This window comes from Pomacea canaliculata, linkage group LG7 (assembly GCF_003073045.1).
Source record: "Pomacea canaliculata isolate SZHN2017 linkage group LG7, ASM307304v1, whole genome shotgun sequence".
NCBI lineage: Eukaryota > Metazoa > Mollusca > Gastropoda > Architaenioglossa > Ampullariidae > Pomacea > Pomacea canaliculata.
Genome location: NC_037596.1, coordinates 5,410,063 through 5,427,890, shown reverse-complemented (window position 1 = coordinate 5,427,890; position 17,828 = coordinate 5,410,063). Strand labels below are relative to the sequence as shown.

Sequence of the window (17,828 nt, the reverse complement as noted above, 5' to 3'; positions counted from 1 at the left end):
GGTTGAGGGGTCTCGCTTCCTGTTTTGAATTTGCTTTCTCTTATCTCCCCTTAGGTATTTCTTTCCCCATTAGCGACTCTGTGCGTTTGCGTATGAACATGCGCTCGAGGGCGCACGTGCCACACACACAGATAGAGAGAAAAATGGCCAGTTCACTCGCGTGCACCAAATAAAAGATTAGAGGCTGACCTGCCCCTCAGCATGATTTTCTGGGTCAGATTGTGTTTCGGTTGGCGGGGAGACACTTTTGTGACTCACTCGCGAAACAGACCGGGCATCTCTACCTGAGGAACTGGATGCTAACACATACAGATAAGCAAGATCAATGACAATACAACTTGTGTACTCGTTCATGTTCACTCTAATAAAAGATTTAAAAAATTCACTTATTTTAGCTCACACTGTCCTTGCAGTGTTTATTTATTTCAAATGTATTTAACTGTATCCAAGGCAACAGATGGCAAAACGTTTCTTTTACTTAAACAAAGAAATGTTCAGCACAAAATGCATTTTAGCTTTACGGAAAACTGAAAACATAAAAACAAAACTCAAGAAAGACATTTTATTTACAAACATTAAAGTGTTTTTTCATTCATAAAAAGCTTCAGCGAAACAATAACATCAGGGTTGTCAGTTATCAAAATCAATATGATAAATACTTGGACTGACATTTGTAAAACCAGTACAAAGTATCCTCGTATATTCATCACACCTGGAGCTAAATTGATAAAACACATAACTGAGTAATTTACACCATCGTAGTTTCTCATTTTATATAATGTAAAAAAAAAGAGACAGAAGGTGCCATAAAGATCAAAATAATTTATATACAAATGGTAATGAAACAGCCATCAACAAAAATGTACCGACACTCGTAGTTATTGCTATTTTCATTTCGATGAACTGTCTGCTATCTATACACGGTCTTTTAATGTTGTGTCTGTGTCAGGGAATAACATTCATCCAATGAAGATATCAAAAATGAAAAGACTGCACAGTATGTCTTCATCACGAGACAGATAAAGTGCGGATGTTGCAAATAAAAATAATGAGAGATTCCATGTTTATTGCGTTCATCCGTTATGTTAAAGAATATCATTTTATTATCAAATGGTTGCATATGTAATAACACTGGTAACATCTCATGGAGAGATGTGGATTCTCAGTCCTACACTAAAGGTATTTCCAGTTAATTCCTGCAACTCTTCTGGTCCATAGCTAACCCTCAAATAACAACGACCCTGAGGAGAAAGTCTGAGCTAATAAGACGAAAAACACCGAAACATAATGGTTTATTTATATTTACACTTTGGGGTAATTCTGCACACTTTATGGCCAGCCATCTTGTGTACTGAAAATACCAGTAATATTTTTATTTTTGTGAACTATTCACAGCAAAACGACGCAAGCACTGCTTGGTCTGATCGTCGGAGAGAAACATCCAAGTAAACTTGAGGGCTCCCTTGAGGGTCACAATAATGAAACCTCTTACATGTTTTTTTTTTTGACAATAATTACTCAATGACTCTTCAGGCTTGGAATAGTTATGTCACTACACTCTGTGTGTGTGTGTCTCTAAGGTGTGACTTATAATCATTATGTTATGTCACTGCACTGTGCGAACCTTCAGAAGTCCTGTTTCAGAAGCTGACTCGCTGACAGGAGAACTCTCTTGCTGCTCCGTGTTATCCTCACTAAGCTTTGTGGTTGTAGTGACATGGCTACAAGACAAACATCATCCACATAATGTTAGAAGGGGCACAAACTATAACAAAAAGAAAATAATCACTATGTCTGTAAGCAACATGATTAAATCCATGGAGAATGGAGACAGAAGACAAGATCTCCCCGTAGTAAATACGAAGGAAGAATATCATAGAACTGCAGACAGATTGGAGCTTAGGAAATGTGATTACGATGATCAGAATGTCGGGACAACAAATGTACAATGAAAAAAAAGACAACTAGAGGGAAAGGGGGTGGTAACAATAATGGCAATTTTGGAGTATTTGCCTAATATTGTAAAAGGATCCTTATCACCCCACCTGGGGTCAAAGGGAGTTAATCTCACCTGAGCAGGATTTCGGGGTCGGCTTGCGTTTCAAATGTCTGACTTTGACTGTCCTGGTCCACAGTACTCCATTTGCCAAGCAATTTTGAGGTTTCTTCTGGGTTTTCACTGAAGTTGTTTGTGTTTGCTGACAAGTCACTATCAGGACTGACCACTTCAGGAGGAGAGGACGGTTTCACTAGTCTGTCTTCCTGTGTAGCTGGTTCCTCGAGTTCTCCTGACTGCTTTAAGTTCATACTGAAACAAAATACCATTCATTAAATTTACTCTGAAACAGAAGCTGTTCAACACGCTGTATTCACAAGACAGCGATCGTTTATATCGTTTTACTACACGAAACTCACCTGTCCTCATGTTGGATTACTTTGATGTCAGGGTCAACAAATCCTCTGTGAACATCCGTGGCCGTTTGTTCTTCTTGGACATCGATGCTGCAAATAATAAGTTAATTCTAGACGACCTTCTGTAGTGATGTTAGCATAATGTTTATAATGTTTTCTTTCACTTTCAGTACTTCGACGAGTGTTCATAATTAATACAACCATTATCTTGATGGGCGTAACTAATACAATGTACATACAACAGTGTGGTTTACGTGGAATTTTATGTACCTGGATTTCAGTTCCATGTCTACAATACATGTTTTACAAGCAGCCAGGCCTGCTTGTTCCTTGTCTTCATTATTGGGGGATTCTTGCTGCATTTTGTGTTGCCCAAGACTGACATCTTCTTTCTCCTGGTCTTTGTCTGGGCAGATGTTGGTCTTGAACTTAATCTCAACAGAACCGTCAGCACCAGACCGATAGGTCAATTTCGTTATTTGTCTGAAAAAAGGCAAACACTAGACTATACATACTGCATTATTTATGTCTATGTAGTCATTAAACACGTAGACTTGAATACTAATAACGTGGTGGTTTTAGAAAAAATATGATTCATACAGAGAGGACAATGTTTTATATGAAACTGTTTTTGTAAACGTTTAATTATTGCAGATTTTGTTTTGTTGGTCTAGGACTCCAACAATTTCTAACAAACTGCTTGAGTAAAAACTACTGAAACAGTGAAAACAAAAACAAACTTGTTGATTGATTTTAGCGGACCGTCGCTGAGTTCTGGGCTTTGGGGAAGGTTCTTGAGAAGCTCCATCACACTTTGAATGCTGTGCTGGGGAGTTTGTTGGAAGTCTCTCTTTTCCCTGGGTGTGCTCAAGACTTCAGTGGGTCTGGTTAATCCGAGAAACAGTGAAAATTTAAATGTGTCGTTCCTATACAAATATCCACACAAACATCTGTATGCGTATTAGTATTGGCCGATATGTATCATACTTAGAAAGAGTAATTAATATTCTCTTTAGCATTGTAAAATGTATTAAACATTTTTAAAACCTTAATAAACAAGGTTTATTACATATTACAGAGTCCCTGGAACTTTGCATCCTGCTGTATCAATGAAAGATGTGGATTTTGCTTGGCGACACAGTGATCTATGGTCTGTAAGTCTATCTTTAAGAAATAATTACAGATTCATCTCAAATCGTTCGCTTAATTTAGGAGGACTTTGTAGTCAATAGACACAATGTTACTGATAATAAAGTAACAAAAGTTTAGTAGTGATAGAATGACAGTGTTTTTGAGTTAACGGGAGGGTTAGTAATGATAAAATAATACTGGTTTTATTCGTAACAAGCGAATGCAGAAGACAGTAAATTCATGTACAAAAAGTTTTTTTGCCTAAACCCTTCCATCCTCTCCCCCTGAAACTAAGACAAGAATTGTCCTCACGGCGCCTGTTTTTGGTCCTCATCAAGAAATGTCAGCTGACCCTTGGACGTTTGCCAATCTGTAAAAGCCCCGGATGGTGAAGGGGGCAATGAGCTTAAATCTTCAGACTCTTTACTGAAAAACAGAACATTAATCACAAACGTAAGGGTTATTGTTTCTGCTGTTAAACAAAGCCTTCAGAAGCCTCCGGAACATAAACATGACACAGAATCTATGGACCTACTCTTTCCTTTGAAAAAAATCATATTGTCATTATCTTTCTTATATATAGATATATAGACACACACATTATGGATGTGAGTCACATGGTAAACCGTGTGATCGACGTGTGAGTATTATATATATATTGTACGTATGGTTCCCCTGTAACTTATGTTGACGAGGGTAGTGAGGACTGAGGTCAACTCTCGCCCACGTGCCCGGTTCACAGGGGCCAGTGTTCACATTCCCTGCTAAAGACTAGGAATACTGTAACACCTATTTACTTCATTCGTAAGAAAGACAGCTTTCATCAACGTAGTTCATTGTATTCTCAGGATTCTCTTCATAAACAAATATTTTAAATTGTAACAGTACAATCTTGGAAACAAGCAGCATGTACAGCAATGTCTAACCAAACTGAGAAATATGCAAATGTAACCTTTTATTTATAAGATTATCCCGTTGATCTTTGTTCGCACTGTCTTTGTCCTCGCAACCTGGTGTCCTTGATATCTTCTGACGCTTTCTGGAAAAGTAAAAAAACTCGCTTTAATTGCACCATAGGAAGTTGAGCAAAATGAAGTTGAAAAAGAACATATTTATTATTTATTCTTATTGTTATTTGAAATATTTCCCGCAGATGTCAATGTAGATACAGGTAGAATGACATACACGTGTCTAATTCTTCACTCAGGAAATTTTCCAGTTGACAAACTAGAGAAAAACAATTTTTATTGAAAACTACCTTCTCCAGCAGCACCAGAGTGAAATGGTTATAACAATAACCACGACCACCAAGGAAACAGTCAAAACCACGGTAATAGTGTACTCTGTATAAAGGAAAACACATGTTGATAATGTTGTATATTTTTGTATTGATACTCTAGAGCTAATCAGCCGTCCCATAATACTGTACAAGCTTAAACACTTTCAATCAGTTATAATCAGGTTGGATTTGAGAGCACTACAACTTTAAAGGGGAGAATCATACCGTTATTAGGCCGCTCTGTACTTGCGGAGTCAGAAGTAGTTTCGATGATATGAACCAGACTGCTCGGTTCTTTGCTGTCTGAAATGGATGTTGTTGTATCTTGTAGGTTTGGAGCACTGGGAATGCCAATATTTTTATCCTGTTTTTTCGACGGCTCTTCAATTTCAGGATCAAAAAAAAAATTTTTTTAAACCATGAAAATGAATTATTCAAGTCATTTAATTTAATGTTGTCTGTCGAACTTGAGTCCTGTTAGAACACGTTTAGTCGCCCGTTTATGCTGATCACAGAAAATCATTTAATCATTAATATCATTCAGACATTTACCTCTCTGCATTACCCCCAAATTGTATGGAAAAGGGCTAGGAGTGCTTAATTGTAATTAAATAATACATTAAAAATAAAAATATAAATAAAATAATTTGATTAAAGTGGGCCTTAGTAAGAAACTTGAGGAGCTAACCTAGAGGAACCTCTGAAAAAGATCTGTTGCAAGCAGATCGTGGTTGACCAGTGAGATAACTTACAAATCAGGAAAAAACTATTGTCTAAGCATTATCTGAATATTTTAAAGAATATGCTAAAATGCACAGATGCTTAGCATTTAAGTTGAAGAATGGTGACAACAGGTAACATGCTTCATAACCCCATGAACTTGACCAGAACAGCTGAATAAATCAGAGAAAAACAAACACGTTCGATAATATCTTTCATGTCAGTCTATATTTTGTGTTTTCTAGGAACCGGGTCATTAAATTAGCTTACTACAATTTCAGTTAAAGTTTGAGACACCTGCTTTTTGTATTTTAGTGTAAAGCTGTAGTCTTGTGCTATTTTATCATTAGTATTTGAAAGCACAACGAAGATTGTCGTTAAATTCTCTAGACTAAAAGTTTAGTATCTCATTGCTCAAATATAAACTTACTAAGATAAATACTCACCGGAAATGCTAAAGGTGACATTTGCAGGATTTATCACGTTCGAGTCGTTTTCCAATAGCAATTGAATGACATGTTCGCCCAGTTTGTTAAATTTCGTCAAAAATAAAGTCGATCCATTTTTAAAACGAGTGCAGTAGTTACCCACTATGGACTTGTCTGAAGGCTTAATACGGCAGAAAGTCATACTTGTGTTCCGAAATACAACATCTTGTCCACATGTCTCATTTAGATGAAACATCACGCTCACATTTTTGTCAATGAAACCAGCGATGGTGTATTTTACTTCCATTGGGCGACCTTTGAGGAAGATACAACAGCATGTGCTTAAAGGACGAAACACATGTAGCTTTTGCTTCTTAAAACTGGTTTCAGTTTAACTTTAAAATTAAAAAATTATTTTACGAACAAATAATAGACTGAATACAAATATTACTAACCAATACTTACAACTTTCCTGACACAAAGTAACATCCAGCAGGAATAACAAAGAAGTGAGATATAGGTTCATCATTTTGGTGCAGCTCATTGCAGCCAGAATGTCTTTTTGCAGGAGTAAACACTTGAGATGTTTAGAATCTTTTCACCTAAAACATAAGGTAATGAAAATATCCTTGAATACGCAGTCGTCTGTTACATACAGCAAAACAGTCTTTCCTACTTCAAACCGTAAAGCATATTTTAAATAAGTTAAGTCTCTATTTCCTTTTTTAGATGCTGAAAGTCAATGACTATGTGAAAACTGTCTGTGAGACGTTTTGCTGGGAAAGTTGCCCCTTTTAGGATTTAGGAATCAAATACTAGAGTATAAAAACGTATGCTGTGACATAAGCTGCCTGGAAATTATTAATTTCAAATAAAGCTGTCTTAAAGTAAGTACAAAGTCTGTGTTTCGAATAGTATATAAAAGCCTTTTTGTGATTTAGGCAAACAGTACTGTGTTGTAGGGGGATTAAGGGCGGAGTTTAGCGAGTTTACCATACAAAGTTCTTTTTGTGTTTAGTTTCGCAAATTCGGAAAAAAACTGCTTAGGCTGACAAAATTATTTATTTTGGATAAAGAGAAGCATTAAATATAATTTGTGTTTCATTTAGCTTGAACCCTGTAAATGGACTAACTGTGAGAGTTTTCGTTATATGAGATGTTAAATGACTAATTTTAGCAGGCTAAGATCGACTGTAAAAGAAAATACACATCATAAAAAAATTAGCGAAAAATAGTTTTAAAATGTGGACGAACAAATAATTTTTACGGTGTTTGTTCAGGTGAAACAAGTCGAAGATGAAAAACAGTCACCAAATTTTCATTCATATTTTCATTGCCTTGATGTTTCAACTGAAAGACACGCGTTTTGTGAGAGGTAAGTTTATAAGGAGAGCTTACAGTAATGCGTTTGAAGCATATTTGTCAAAAAAAAAAACAAAAAAAAAAAACAACAATTCTTCAGTTTGTAACTGTTGACGGCTAAAATCGAGCCCATGTCAAAACAAATTGTATTTAATTAGTGCGAATACTTAATAGCTTGCTTGTGTGCGGCTGGGCAGGTGGATACATTTCTTACGTTTTCGTGCTGTTTTTTGGAATTGTACCTTCAGTCTTCACGAGCCTATTTTCTGAGTTTATAGCTATCACTTTTATTAACCATTAGGAATGGACACAACCTGCGTCATTCAAAAGAAGGATCTCAATTTTAAAGTGACCTGCTACTTTCCCACGGGCATACAGAAACCCTTTGAGATCAACTTTAAAAAACAGGGAACGTCACTGCCAAGTAAAGTTTTCAACATATAAATGTTTCATGCTTGAATGGTGATGATGATGATGATGGATGATGATGATGATGATGATGATGATGATGATGATGATGATGATGATGATGATGATGATGATGATAATGGATGATGATGATGATGATGATGATGATTGTCAATATTTGTTTATGGTCAATGCATATGAAGAACAATTTGATCTGTTATTCTTGTAATATCTATTTATGTGTTTATTTTTGCTAGGATATGTTCTGCTATGTGACTGGAACAAAGGACAATACACTTGTGAGCCGCGGCAAGATCGGTACAGACTGGATGACAAAGTAGTGTTCAACAAACGTTCAGTCTCTTTATGGATGCTTAATGCTTCGACTGATGACATCGGAATCTACAAGTGCGACACCTATAGCTCTCAAAACAAGGAATGCTTTTTAACCAAGGAATTATGTAGGTTCTTCTATTGTCGATTACATCTTTAGAGATGAAATAGAATAACTCTGGTGGTGTCAGATAGGAGATGCAAAACAAAACTGAAAGACTTTAAAAGAAACAGTCAGGAATCACTGCTAAGTAAGTCTTGAAATATTGCCTGACTGTAAAAGGGGGTAAAGATTATCATGATTAGTTTCATAACTTAACATTTAATAAAACAGTTAAAAGATTACAAAAACATTCGACAGAAAGCCATCCTTCGCCAAGTCGAGTTTAGACGTATGTGACGCAAACGTATTTTTCAAGCCGCTCTTCTCATTTGAATGAATATCATGAACGCTTTATCATTTAATTTGTTTTCTGGCTTAAAAGTCTAATGTGTACATTAGAAACACAGTCAGATGCATAGACCAGTAGGAAGCCAAGAGTCAAGAGAAGAAAAAATATTGCAAGCAGCAAAGAGTGAACAGATTTCGACAATGCCAGTTCCAGTTCCCACAAAGACCTGTAGGATTTCCTTAAAAATGAGTCTTCGCAGTGTACAATGCATTTTTTTATTCTAAAAATATAAGAATTAGTATAATTGTAGCGATCTGTGTGACTAATTGCTTTGACAAACTATAGATGTACTTCTTACTGTTTGACATAAAGTATTCAAAAGGGTAACCTAGTATGGCAAAGTAAAATAAAAAAAGGTGAAAGGTTTTACTGGCTTGAAAGGGTGAGTGTGTGATGCTTAATGTAAAAGCTGATTTACTGTTTCTATCCTCTATTTGTAAATGTTTATTTGTGTCATTTAATACGAAATAGTTTATACAACGCCGTTTCTACCTGTAGATTTTGGCAGCCACACCACAACGAAGCAAGATTCTGTGTCTGGTGAGTGACAGATTTTACTGCAAAAATAATTTATAATAATAAAATAATTTAGATATAATTTATAACTTTATCGTAAGTGAAAGAGTTATCATTCATGGAAAAGTGTATTAAACCAACAAATGGCTTACTTGTTCAAAGAAATGAAAAAAATTCACCGCCACTGATAACTTATTCTATTTCACTGGATGTATTACATGACATACAGAAATAAGAGACGAATACTGAAGTGATGACCCCTCTCTTGCATTTTTATATGATAACATTTCTTCATATTCTCAAGATTACTCAATATCGTCCCAGCAGTCTCCTGATGTCACTAACCTTATTCTCTGGAGTCGTTATCGTTACATCTGCTGTCATCGCCCTTTACTGTCGGAACGCAACGAGTCCTTCTACATCTTTGTTACTATTTGGTCATTTTGTTCTGCATCTTTGTTGCTATTTTGTTAACTTGTTCAGCGCGATGAGGCCGTCTGTGTCTGAGATATTAGGCTTTCTAAATTCCCACTTATTATTATACCTCGTCTCTTACCCAGAAGTGAAAACACAAGATTTTACTAAAATCGCTTACATCTCTTTCAGGTGACCAAGATTCAACTACAACTCGCCTAAAGGAAGGTGAGATGAGTAGAAATGACATATTGTTCCTTAGGTATTTTGTTTGTTTTTGTTTTTGAAATTCTGTGGGCTTTTCTTTGTAAGCTTACTTCGATATCTCGATTTTACAAAGAAGTTAGTGAAAAATGTTTTGCTTTTACAGATCTGAAGACTGGTGCTGTTAAAAACATTGGTCCCAACACTGACACCGACTACACCCTCATCATAGCCGTGGCCTCTTGTGTGTGTCTGGTTGTCATAACAACAGTGATAACATCAGGCCTTGTCTGCTGTGTGAAAGGTAATACAACATGCAAAGAGGACACTGAATATTCATAGGCACTTGTTAACTTCTATTATACATCCGGGTCATTACTACTAGATATCGTCTGCAGGACTTGTGTTATTGCTGTCGTGCTCATACATGTCATGCAATAGCTACATCCATAAGTAACTAATAACTATGTAGGTGGAATATTATACAAAGCTAAGCCAAAGCTTTAAGACAAACAAGTATCTTGTAATAGGTATTTACAATGTGAAACTTACAAAATAATTGTTGAACAATTTGTTTCAATTGCTGTTACTCACATGAATGGTTGGTCAACTTTGTGGCTTACTGGCTGACATAAATTTTCTACTATCTTTGCGCTGGACTATCATGTTCTATTGGCTTTGGCTTACTCATTCTGTACCATGTTAATTCTCTATTTCGTTCACCCCTTCTGTAAAATCGTTATTTTGTTCGTCCATTTTTGTCAAGTATAATTCATAAGTTGGCATCATAAACTGGTTGATTCTTGACTTAATTTATCTATTCTTCAGCCCGTAGAAGATGCGAACAGACACCTCTCAATCCAGACATGAATATGACTTTTGCACACCTCAACGAGGCTTTACACGTTCTCAGCATCTCCAAAGACCAGGCAAGAGACATTTATGAGGAAATTCCAGATCTTCCAAAGATATATAGAACATCTAGAGGTACACTATTTACTTGCAATGTGGAAGTAACAAAAAACTTCTTCTGAGACAATCTAGTATCATTAATGTGCTGTTTGTCTAGTCAAATTTTTTTCAGTATTTGTTTATTAATAAAATATTTTTATTGTCAAGTCATATGGTTCCACATGGCTCAGTACTCGTCTATGTGTTCTTGACACTTCAACTTCGACCCCCTTTTTGACATTATTCTTCTTCACAGTGTTCCTTTCAGTGAACACTCGCAGTGTTATAGACGATTACATTTATTGACTGGGACACCTGTCTAGAACACACTTTCCTACAAGCTGACATGTGCATCCTCCTCCTTCTCCTCCTACTCCTCCTCCTCCTCCTTCTCCTCCTCATCATCATCATCATCATCATCATCAGCCATTTAAGTGTCAGCTCAAGAAGCAATTGTTCTTTGTGCTTTTAACTGAATCTGTTGGTTTCTAACTAAAGGAAGAATATTTAAGTTGTATGTACCGTTATGATTTTAGTATGTTAGTCATCAATGAATGGCGCTCTTTAATAAGCATTTTTTATCATTATTTCATATGTGGTCAAAGAAATTCATCTGAATGTAATTCAAAATATTCCCACAAAGAAAATGCATCTGAATTTAACTCAAAATATTCCCACCATAACCTATTTGACAGTAAATGTGTCTGTAGCCATATTCACTGATAATATCTATTTATGTGTGCAGTCGGTTCGAACGCCAGCAGTAAGTCAGGGGTGAGGCTCCCGCCCATTCCCACCCAGCATCAAAACGAGTCTACAGCCACCCAACGTCCGACAGAACCCGAGGTATCTAACGATTTTGGCGGCTACCTTCACCCAATGTGTGTGTCCACTGCACCGCTTGACAACAAAGAATTTACAGACAAATGTGTCCAGTCACCATAGACACAATGTCTACACGATGCTGTCTATACGAGCTACTGTAGTATAGCAAGTCAGCGTACAACAGTTGAATGTAGCATCTCCAGGAATATTCTATTTTATTTAAAATTTACTTTTTTCCTCTGCCACTGGGTTTCAATTTTTTCAATGCTTTATTTGTTACAAGATGCATACAGAGCATAGCATTTTTTGTAAAGTATGTCTATCCGTGTTTAGCTTCAAATACCTGTATACCTAAGTCAGATTGTGCGCTGGGATAAATATTTCTGTAAAAATGTAAACTATGTATCAGACTTTCATGTGCTATCAAAAGACAGTATTTCACACATGAGAACTGATGTGTATTTTACTCTGAATTTTCATGTTTGGTCTCAGACAAACCACCTTCAGAGTTTGTTCTTGTTTCTGGAGAGTTTTTATGGATGTCAAATAACTATAACAAGAAGTGATGAAAAAGAAAAAATACGTTCAAATTGTTTTCGTATACAAACCTCTGTACATATCTTTACACAGTTTTTCTCACTTTGATGGGCGAAGAGTCTGTTTATGTAATGGGTTAGAGACAAATTTGTCATGCTAATCACTTTATTTGTTTTATAATTTGTTGTTTGCGTTTGTGGCCTTGCAAAATGATTGAAAACATCTGAGTTTCTGTTTGATGGCCGGTTTTAAAAAGGACTTGAAATTTTGTGGGACATTCTTTTCACTTGCCGCCAAAGGTTAGAAGATTGATAAGTGGAAAATATATAAGCTAACTTTAACAGCGTGGTGGCCAACTTTTTGCGAATTTGATGCATGTTCATGAGTGGGACAATACTTGTACTTTATCACTTAATACAGTCAGAAAGCTGCAGGTTAACCCTCTTGTGGCTGCAATTACTACGCTTTGCTTTTCTGCATATTAATAATGTTGCATCAGGATTATCAGTTGCTAATAAAGCTTTATTGCTTCTTCAAGGAGTTATATGTAGTTATTTGTAAGGTTGTAATTCACTCTGTAAATCAAATCTTTGTTACAATCGCAGCTACAAACACTAGCGAACCTCCCCGTCATGCTGTCCCCAGCGAGAAATAAATCGGAGACAGCAGGGTAGGTTTTACATCCGGGTTTTTCGGACTGCAGCACAATTTAGAAGTTAGTTAAAACAATATCTTAGTCTGCTCATGAATGCATGAGTTTTATGTTTAACACAAACACAAGAGGACAGAGAGAGATGCAGCGGGTAAAGTATGGCGCGGAGCTCTAACGAGACGTGAACTACAACAAACAGAACCTCGTCACGTGCACAGGTCACACACAGGTCATGGGTCACACCAGCGGTAACCTTTCTTTTGTAATCAAATGAGTTAATTTTATTGTGAACCCTAGTGTATCTACTCATGTGTAAAAGATGAATGTGATCAGCATAAATGCGATCCGCAACATTTACAGCGACTTCGTCGGTAGGTCAATTAAAGTCTGCTTAAAATTAATATGAAGTTGGTATGGAAGCACAATTTACAGTCCATCAACAGAACTCTTGTTACAATATATACCGTTTTCTTTCGTATAAACTCGCACTGCAATGAAGTAGTTGTCCAAAATGAAACTATCAAATCATCTAAGTAGAAACCGAAACCATCGTCGTAGAGGAAAAGTAACGATTGAATTTTTCGATAAAATTAAGAAATAAGCATCAAAAATCACTTTGTAGAAAATAAAACGAATACTCACACAATGTTTCATTAAGCGGGAACAAACATCTGTCTGTGTTTATTTACATAATGTATCCTTGTTAAGTTTCAAAGATCTCTGTCAGTAGAAATACGAGATGACAGGATCAGTTTCCGCTCAGAACAGGAAACTGTCGCTACATCGCCTCCATTGTGTCTCCCGGGTACAAAGTACCCTTGAGGCAGTATGTGGGACGTGTGGGAGGTAGTAAGGGGGTAGTAGGAGGAGAAGACTGGGGCCTGATAATGGTCCACTGTCACACTATGACTACTGAGTCAGTGTTTGTAAAACTGAAAACTGAACCCGAGAACACGCAAACACACAGGAAGTAGAAATATTCTGAAGGCAATACACTTTCTGAAATAGCGGTTGTGTGTAAGCATGTGCGCTCGCCTGGTTGTTAAAGTATTGCTTTTGAAAGTATTATATTTTAATCTTTAGATGTATTTGTACTTGTGTAAGGGTAGGAACAAGAATCCAACATTTCCTAAGTCTGCAATGAAGACATAAAGAAGTTATAGAAACACTGGCATAGACGGCGGTTGAAGAGGGTTCAGAGTCAGGTACTGCTATCACAACAAAGGTGTACATGATGAAGCTGGACTGAACACATTCAACAGTAAACTAACCGACTGACGGCACCTTTGACCTGTAGCGGGAGTAACGATGTCCCTCACTCAGACTAACATCAGCCCCAGTCCGGTCCTCTTTGGTGGTCCAGGGAAGAGGACAGAAGCTCCCAAGGATGATTTTCTGCTAAAATTCTAGCTCTCGTTTGTCGGGTGCCTTGTCTCCCGCTGCGCTCGTCCCGTGACCGAGTATAGGGGTGGAAAGGGGTGCGGGGTGGAGAGAACAGACACTGACAGCTGTACACCCTGCCTTAAACTAGGGTACCCGCTACACTAACATTGTTGGCCGCTATGTCTTGCCCGATGAACCCTGTCGACACAATGCTCAGTGACTAGCCTGACATATTTTAGTAACATTTAGTGGTATTGTGTTCACATGTAGTTAATAGAAAATGCAGTGATATACAAAGACAGAATATTGACAGAGTGTGTTTATTCAAGCCACTTACATGTGCACAGTACAGTATGAGAGAAGAGGGTGACACCTACAATCCGACTCATTCAGTAAGAGGACATAATTACAGGTGTGAAGCGGCGGCCCTCCCATCTTGTTATCTGCGATAGAGTCGCATCCTGACTTTCTGAAAAGTACCTGTTCTTTCATTTAATTTCAGTAGTACACAAGTTATCGTCCACCTGCATGCAGGCCATGGAGATACCTGCATTTAGACTCACAAACTTACATCACTAACAAAGAAATTGTAGGCTCACAGGGTGTGTTACTCTGTCACCTCTAAGTACTTTTTAAGTATAGACATATCTTTTACAAATTCCAAACAGATGTTTGCCTATGCTTTTCCTAGGAGCAGACTTTCTGTGAACCTATTGACAAATGGGAGGATTGTGGCGATTTGTAAACAATTTTGTGTGATCAGTGAATGATGTGATAAATATCAAAATGGCTATTGAAGGAAAAGTAGGTTACCCTGTCCCACTTCCCTCTTTAGGGACCTTTAGTGGGGTATCTGGGGGGAGTCATCTGTCCATGCCCACCTGTAGCTTGATGATTCCTGTTACAGGACTGAGTGTGGATTGTGTGTGATGCACATTTGTGTGTTAGGAAGATTGTGTTCACTTGTCTAACAGGCAGTGTGTGATGTCCTTCCGTGTCGCCATCTAGTGTTGCGTGTGACTGTGTGATGTCCTTCTGTGTCGCCGTCTAGTGTTGCGTGCGACTGTGTGTATGTTTGTATGTAAAGCGCTTTGACTTCGGCCAGTGCTCGGGAAAGACATATGTCATAAACATAGAGACTACATATTAGAGTTCTGTTTGCGACACGAGACAAATTTTATAATTCATAACTGGTATGTAATTTACTAAAACCTATCATTAGAAGTTTTAATTTAAACAAATATTTACTTATGCATCAAATAAATTAAGAGCATGTAGCAAAGCAGCAGATATCATAATTTCTACTTTCGTTTTCCTCCATTATCTTTATGTCATTATTGTGTGCACGGGTAAGCTACATACAAAGGTTGATGTATATTTGCACAGATCAGATTATCTCTCTTTTGCACGCATGAGCGCACTCGCACACACAGACACATTTACTCACACACAGAGCGAGAGTTCAAGCAACTTACCTGTACAGGTAGAGGCTGACACCAACAGTGCGACTGTCCGTGTGGCCGTCAGAGACACAACTGCCAGATGTGAATACCCCGAGTTTGTCGGGGGGACAAGTTTCGTCTGATAATAGTACTCGCCATAGGAAACATGACTCACAGAAAAGTACCGTTTCTTAGGTTTCGTCTCATCATGATCGGTGACTCAGAAGCACAGTGACTCACAACCCTCCAACAAAGATCCCCAAGAACCCTTAGAAAGTATTGGTAAACCCCCAGATATATTTACAATATATATTTACAATATATATTTACAATATATGTGATGTATGTACTAATAGAAAACACAAGCATGAGGAGCATTCACAAGCACACACACACACAGAGAGAAATAACAACACTTACAGTATAAACTAAAATGTATTAAACAATACACATGTTCACCTATCTACCTGCGCGCAGGTCGCAACATGTTCTAGGTCACAGTTTGGGGTTCATGAACTGTGACTCACAAAATGTAAAGACGACAGTATAATACCCTACCTTAACCCTCCACAGTTAAAATATACAAATGTAGACACTTACTCACAACACAGCGGCCATAGAGACTTTCAGAAAATATATGATAAAGATGTACCTGTTCACATTGACTGATGTATTCACAGATCTTGTTATTTTCCTTTAAATCGAAAGTGTGCCACGGAAAATCCCCGCAATCGTCATAGCAGGTCGTCTGTTAGCCCCCGACTGTGAGCGACACAGTTCATGTCAACCCTCCGGCAAGTGGTTGTATGGAGGTCAACCTTACTCAACATGCTGATTCTACCGGTAACAACGACAGCCATGAACCACATCCCCGTCTCTCCCACATTTCCAAATAGCTTCTAGGTGGACGCACTTCTCCCTCACAACAACAACAGCAACAACAACAACAGCAATGATAGCCACGAACATTCTCTTACCGTGTTCCACTTTCTCACTCACCTTCTCGCAATTTCCAAGCTCGACATTCTCACTACACCTTGACTTCTGAGAAAGACTACTCATCTACCTTTGCCATGCTTGTCTACATAGCGACAGAGCAGAGCAACTCTTCTCTCCAGTATTTAGCCAAACTGAATTAAAGCTGCCAGGTGTAAATATTTTTGCATTTTCTGTATAATCACTGTGCTCGCTTTGATTACAATTATTATAACTTTCCACATTACTTTTCTCCTAACTTTCTGAAAATGTTATTACCTGCCATCATAGTTTTAATCCCAACCTTAAGATGTCTAAGTGTGATTACAGTTTGTGCTGTTGTACATACAGACAAATTACTGCAGACAATTACATACAGACAAATTACTATTTCAGTGAGTGATATGATTTCATTAATTTCTTTTTAATGATGTTCAATGAAACTTCTCTCTCACACACACTCACACACACTCACAAACACCCACAATTAAGCACAGACGCACGTACAGGTGCACATAGGTCACAAGTACACACAAGTGTTTGATTCTCAGAAGCAAAGTAGTTCACTGAAACACACACCCTCCCCACATTCGTCATGGGAAAAATATCCGGTTCGCCTTTAGTGTCAGGCGGGTCAAACTTGATACAGTGTCTGTACAGTGTCTGTACAGTGTCTGTATAGCTACTCTAGCCTCAGGGTAGCTCACTGACATGAATGTGTGTCTCTGTCCTATAACCTTCCGCCTGCTCAAGCGTGAATGTTTTTAGAACTGATGTAAGCATCAAAGCAACCAGTCAACCATAACAGTGTTTGTGTGTGTGTGTGAGTGTTTGTGTGTGTGTGTGTGTGTGTGAGTGTTTGTGTGTGTGTGTGTGTGTGAGTGTTTGTGTGTGTGTGTGTGTGTGTGTGTGTGTGTGTGAGTGTTTGTGTGTGTGTGTGTGTGAGTGTTTGTGTGTGTGTTCGGCTTAGGAAACGCTAACGAGCTTCGTCGACTTATTCAAGAGCCTGAAGTATACTCTGTAACCTTTCACACCTACAGCTAACACAAATTTACTTTTAAATCTGTTCTTAGCAGTTTGTATAACATCTATATCAACACTTTGATGGCTTACATAGGCCTAACACCCATTAAACCCCCATTACTAATAATGAAAAAGAAGTACAAGTACAAGGTGCTGTTCCATTAGTAACAAGATATACCCTGTCAAATTTAACATCAACCTCCGTCTTTCTACATATTCTGACCGTCCCTCTTATTTGCTTTTTAGTAATGTAGCATTTCATGTTATTTCCCTTAGATCGAGGGCTAGATGTCAAAAAGCAGAATGATTGCTTATTCTGTTATTCTAGTAAATATTTATGGTTTGTCATTTGTCACGACCTACCAGTGGGTACAAAGATAC

General features: G+C 37.6%; 2 protein-coding genes across 2 annotated transcripts; one reads left to right on the top strand and one right to left on the bottom strand.

The window, feature by feature from the left end:
* Positions 1–394: 394 nt before the first annotated feature.
* On the bottom strand, positions 395–16,369 carry LOC112568933. Its single transcript, XM_025246506.1, has 13 exons — positions 16,102–16,369; positions 15,483–15,542; positions 6,436–6,572; positions 5,989–6,285; positions 5,048–5,203; positions 4,802–4,886; positions 4,496–4,582; positions 3,856–3,969; positions 3,153–3,296; positions 2,683–2,895; positions 2,416–2,502; positions 2,072–2,308; positions 395–1,721 (listed from the first exon to the last, which is right to left on the bottom strand). Exons 3-13 carry the CDS (start codon positions 6,512–6,514, stop codon positions 1,607–1,609), a joined length of 1,614 nt encoding a protein of 537 aa, XP_025102291.1. The 5' UTR covers positions 6,515–6,572; positions 15,483–15,542; positions 16,102–16,369; the 3' UTR covers positions 395–1,606.
* LOC112568934 lies at positions 7,211–12,595 on the top strand. The gene is made up of 8 exons (XM_025246507.1): positions 7,211–7,345; positions 7,634–7,756; positions 7,998–8,201; positions 9,024–9,065; positions 9,648–9,683; positions 9,826–9,963; positions 10,488–10,646; positions 11,356–12,595. Exons 1-8 carry the CDS (start codon positions 7,267–7,269, stop codon positions 11,553–11,555), a joined length of 981 nt encoding a protein of 326 aa, XP_025102292.1. The 5' UTR covers positions 7,211–7,266; the 3' UTR covers positions 11,556–12,595.
* Positions 16,370–17,828: the final 1,459 nt, after the last annotated feature.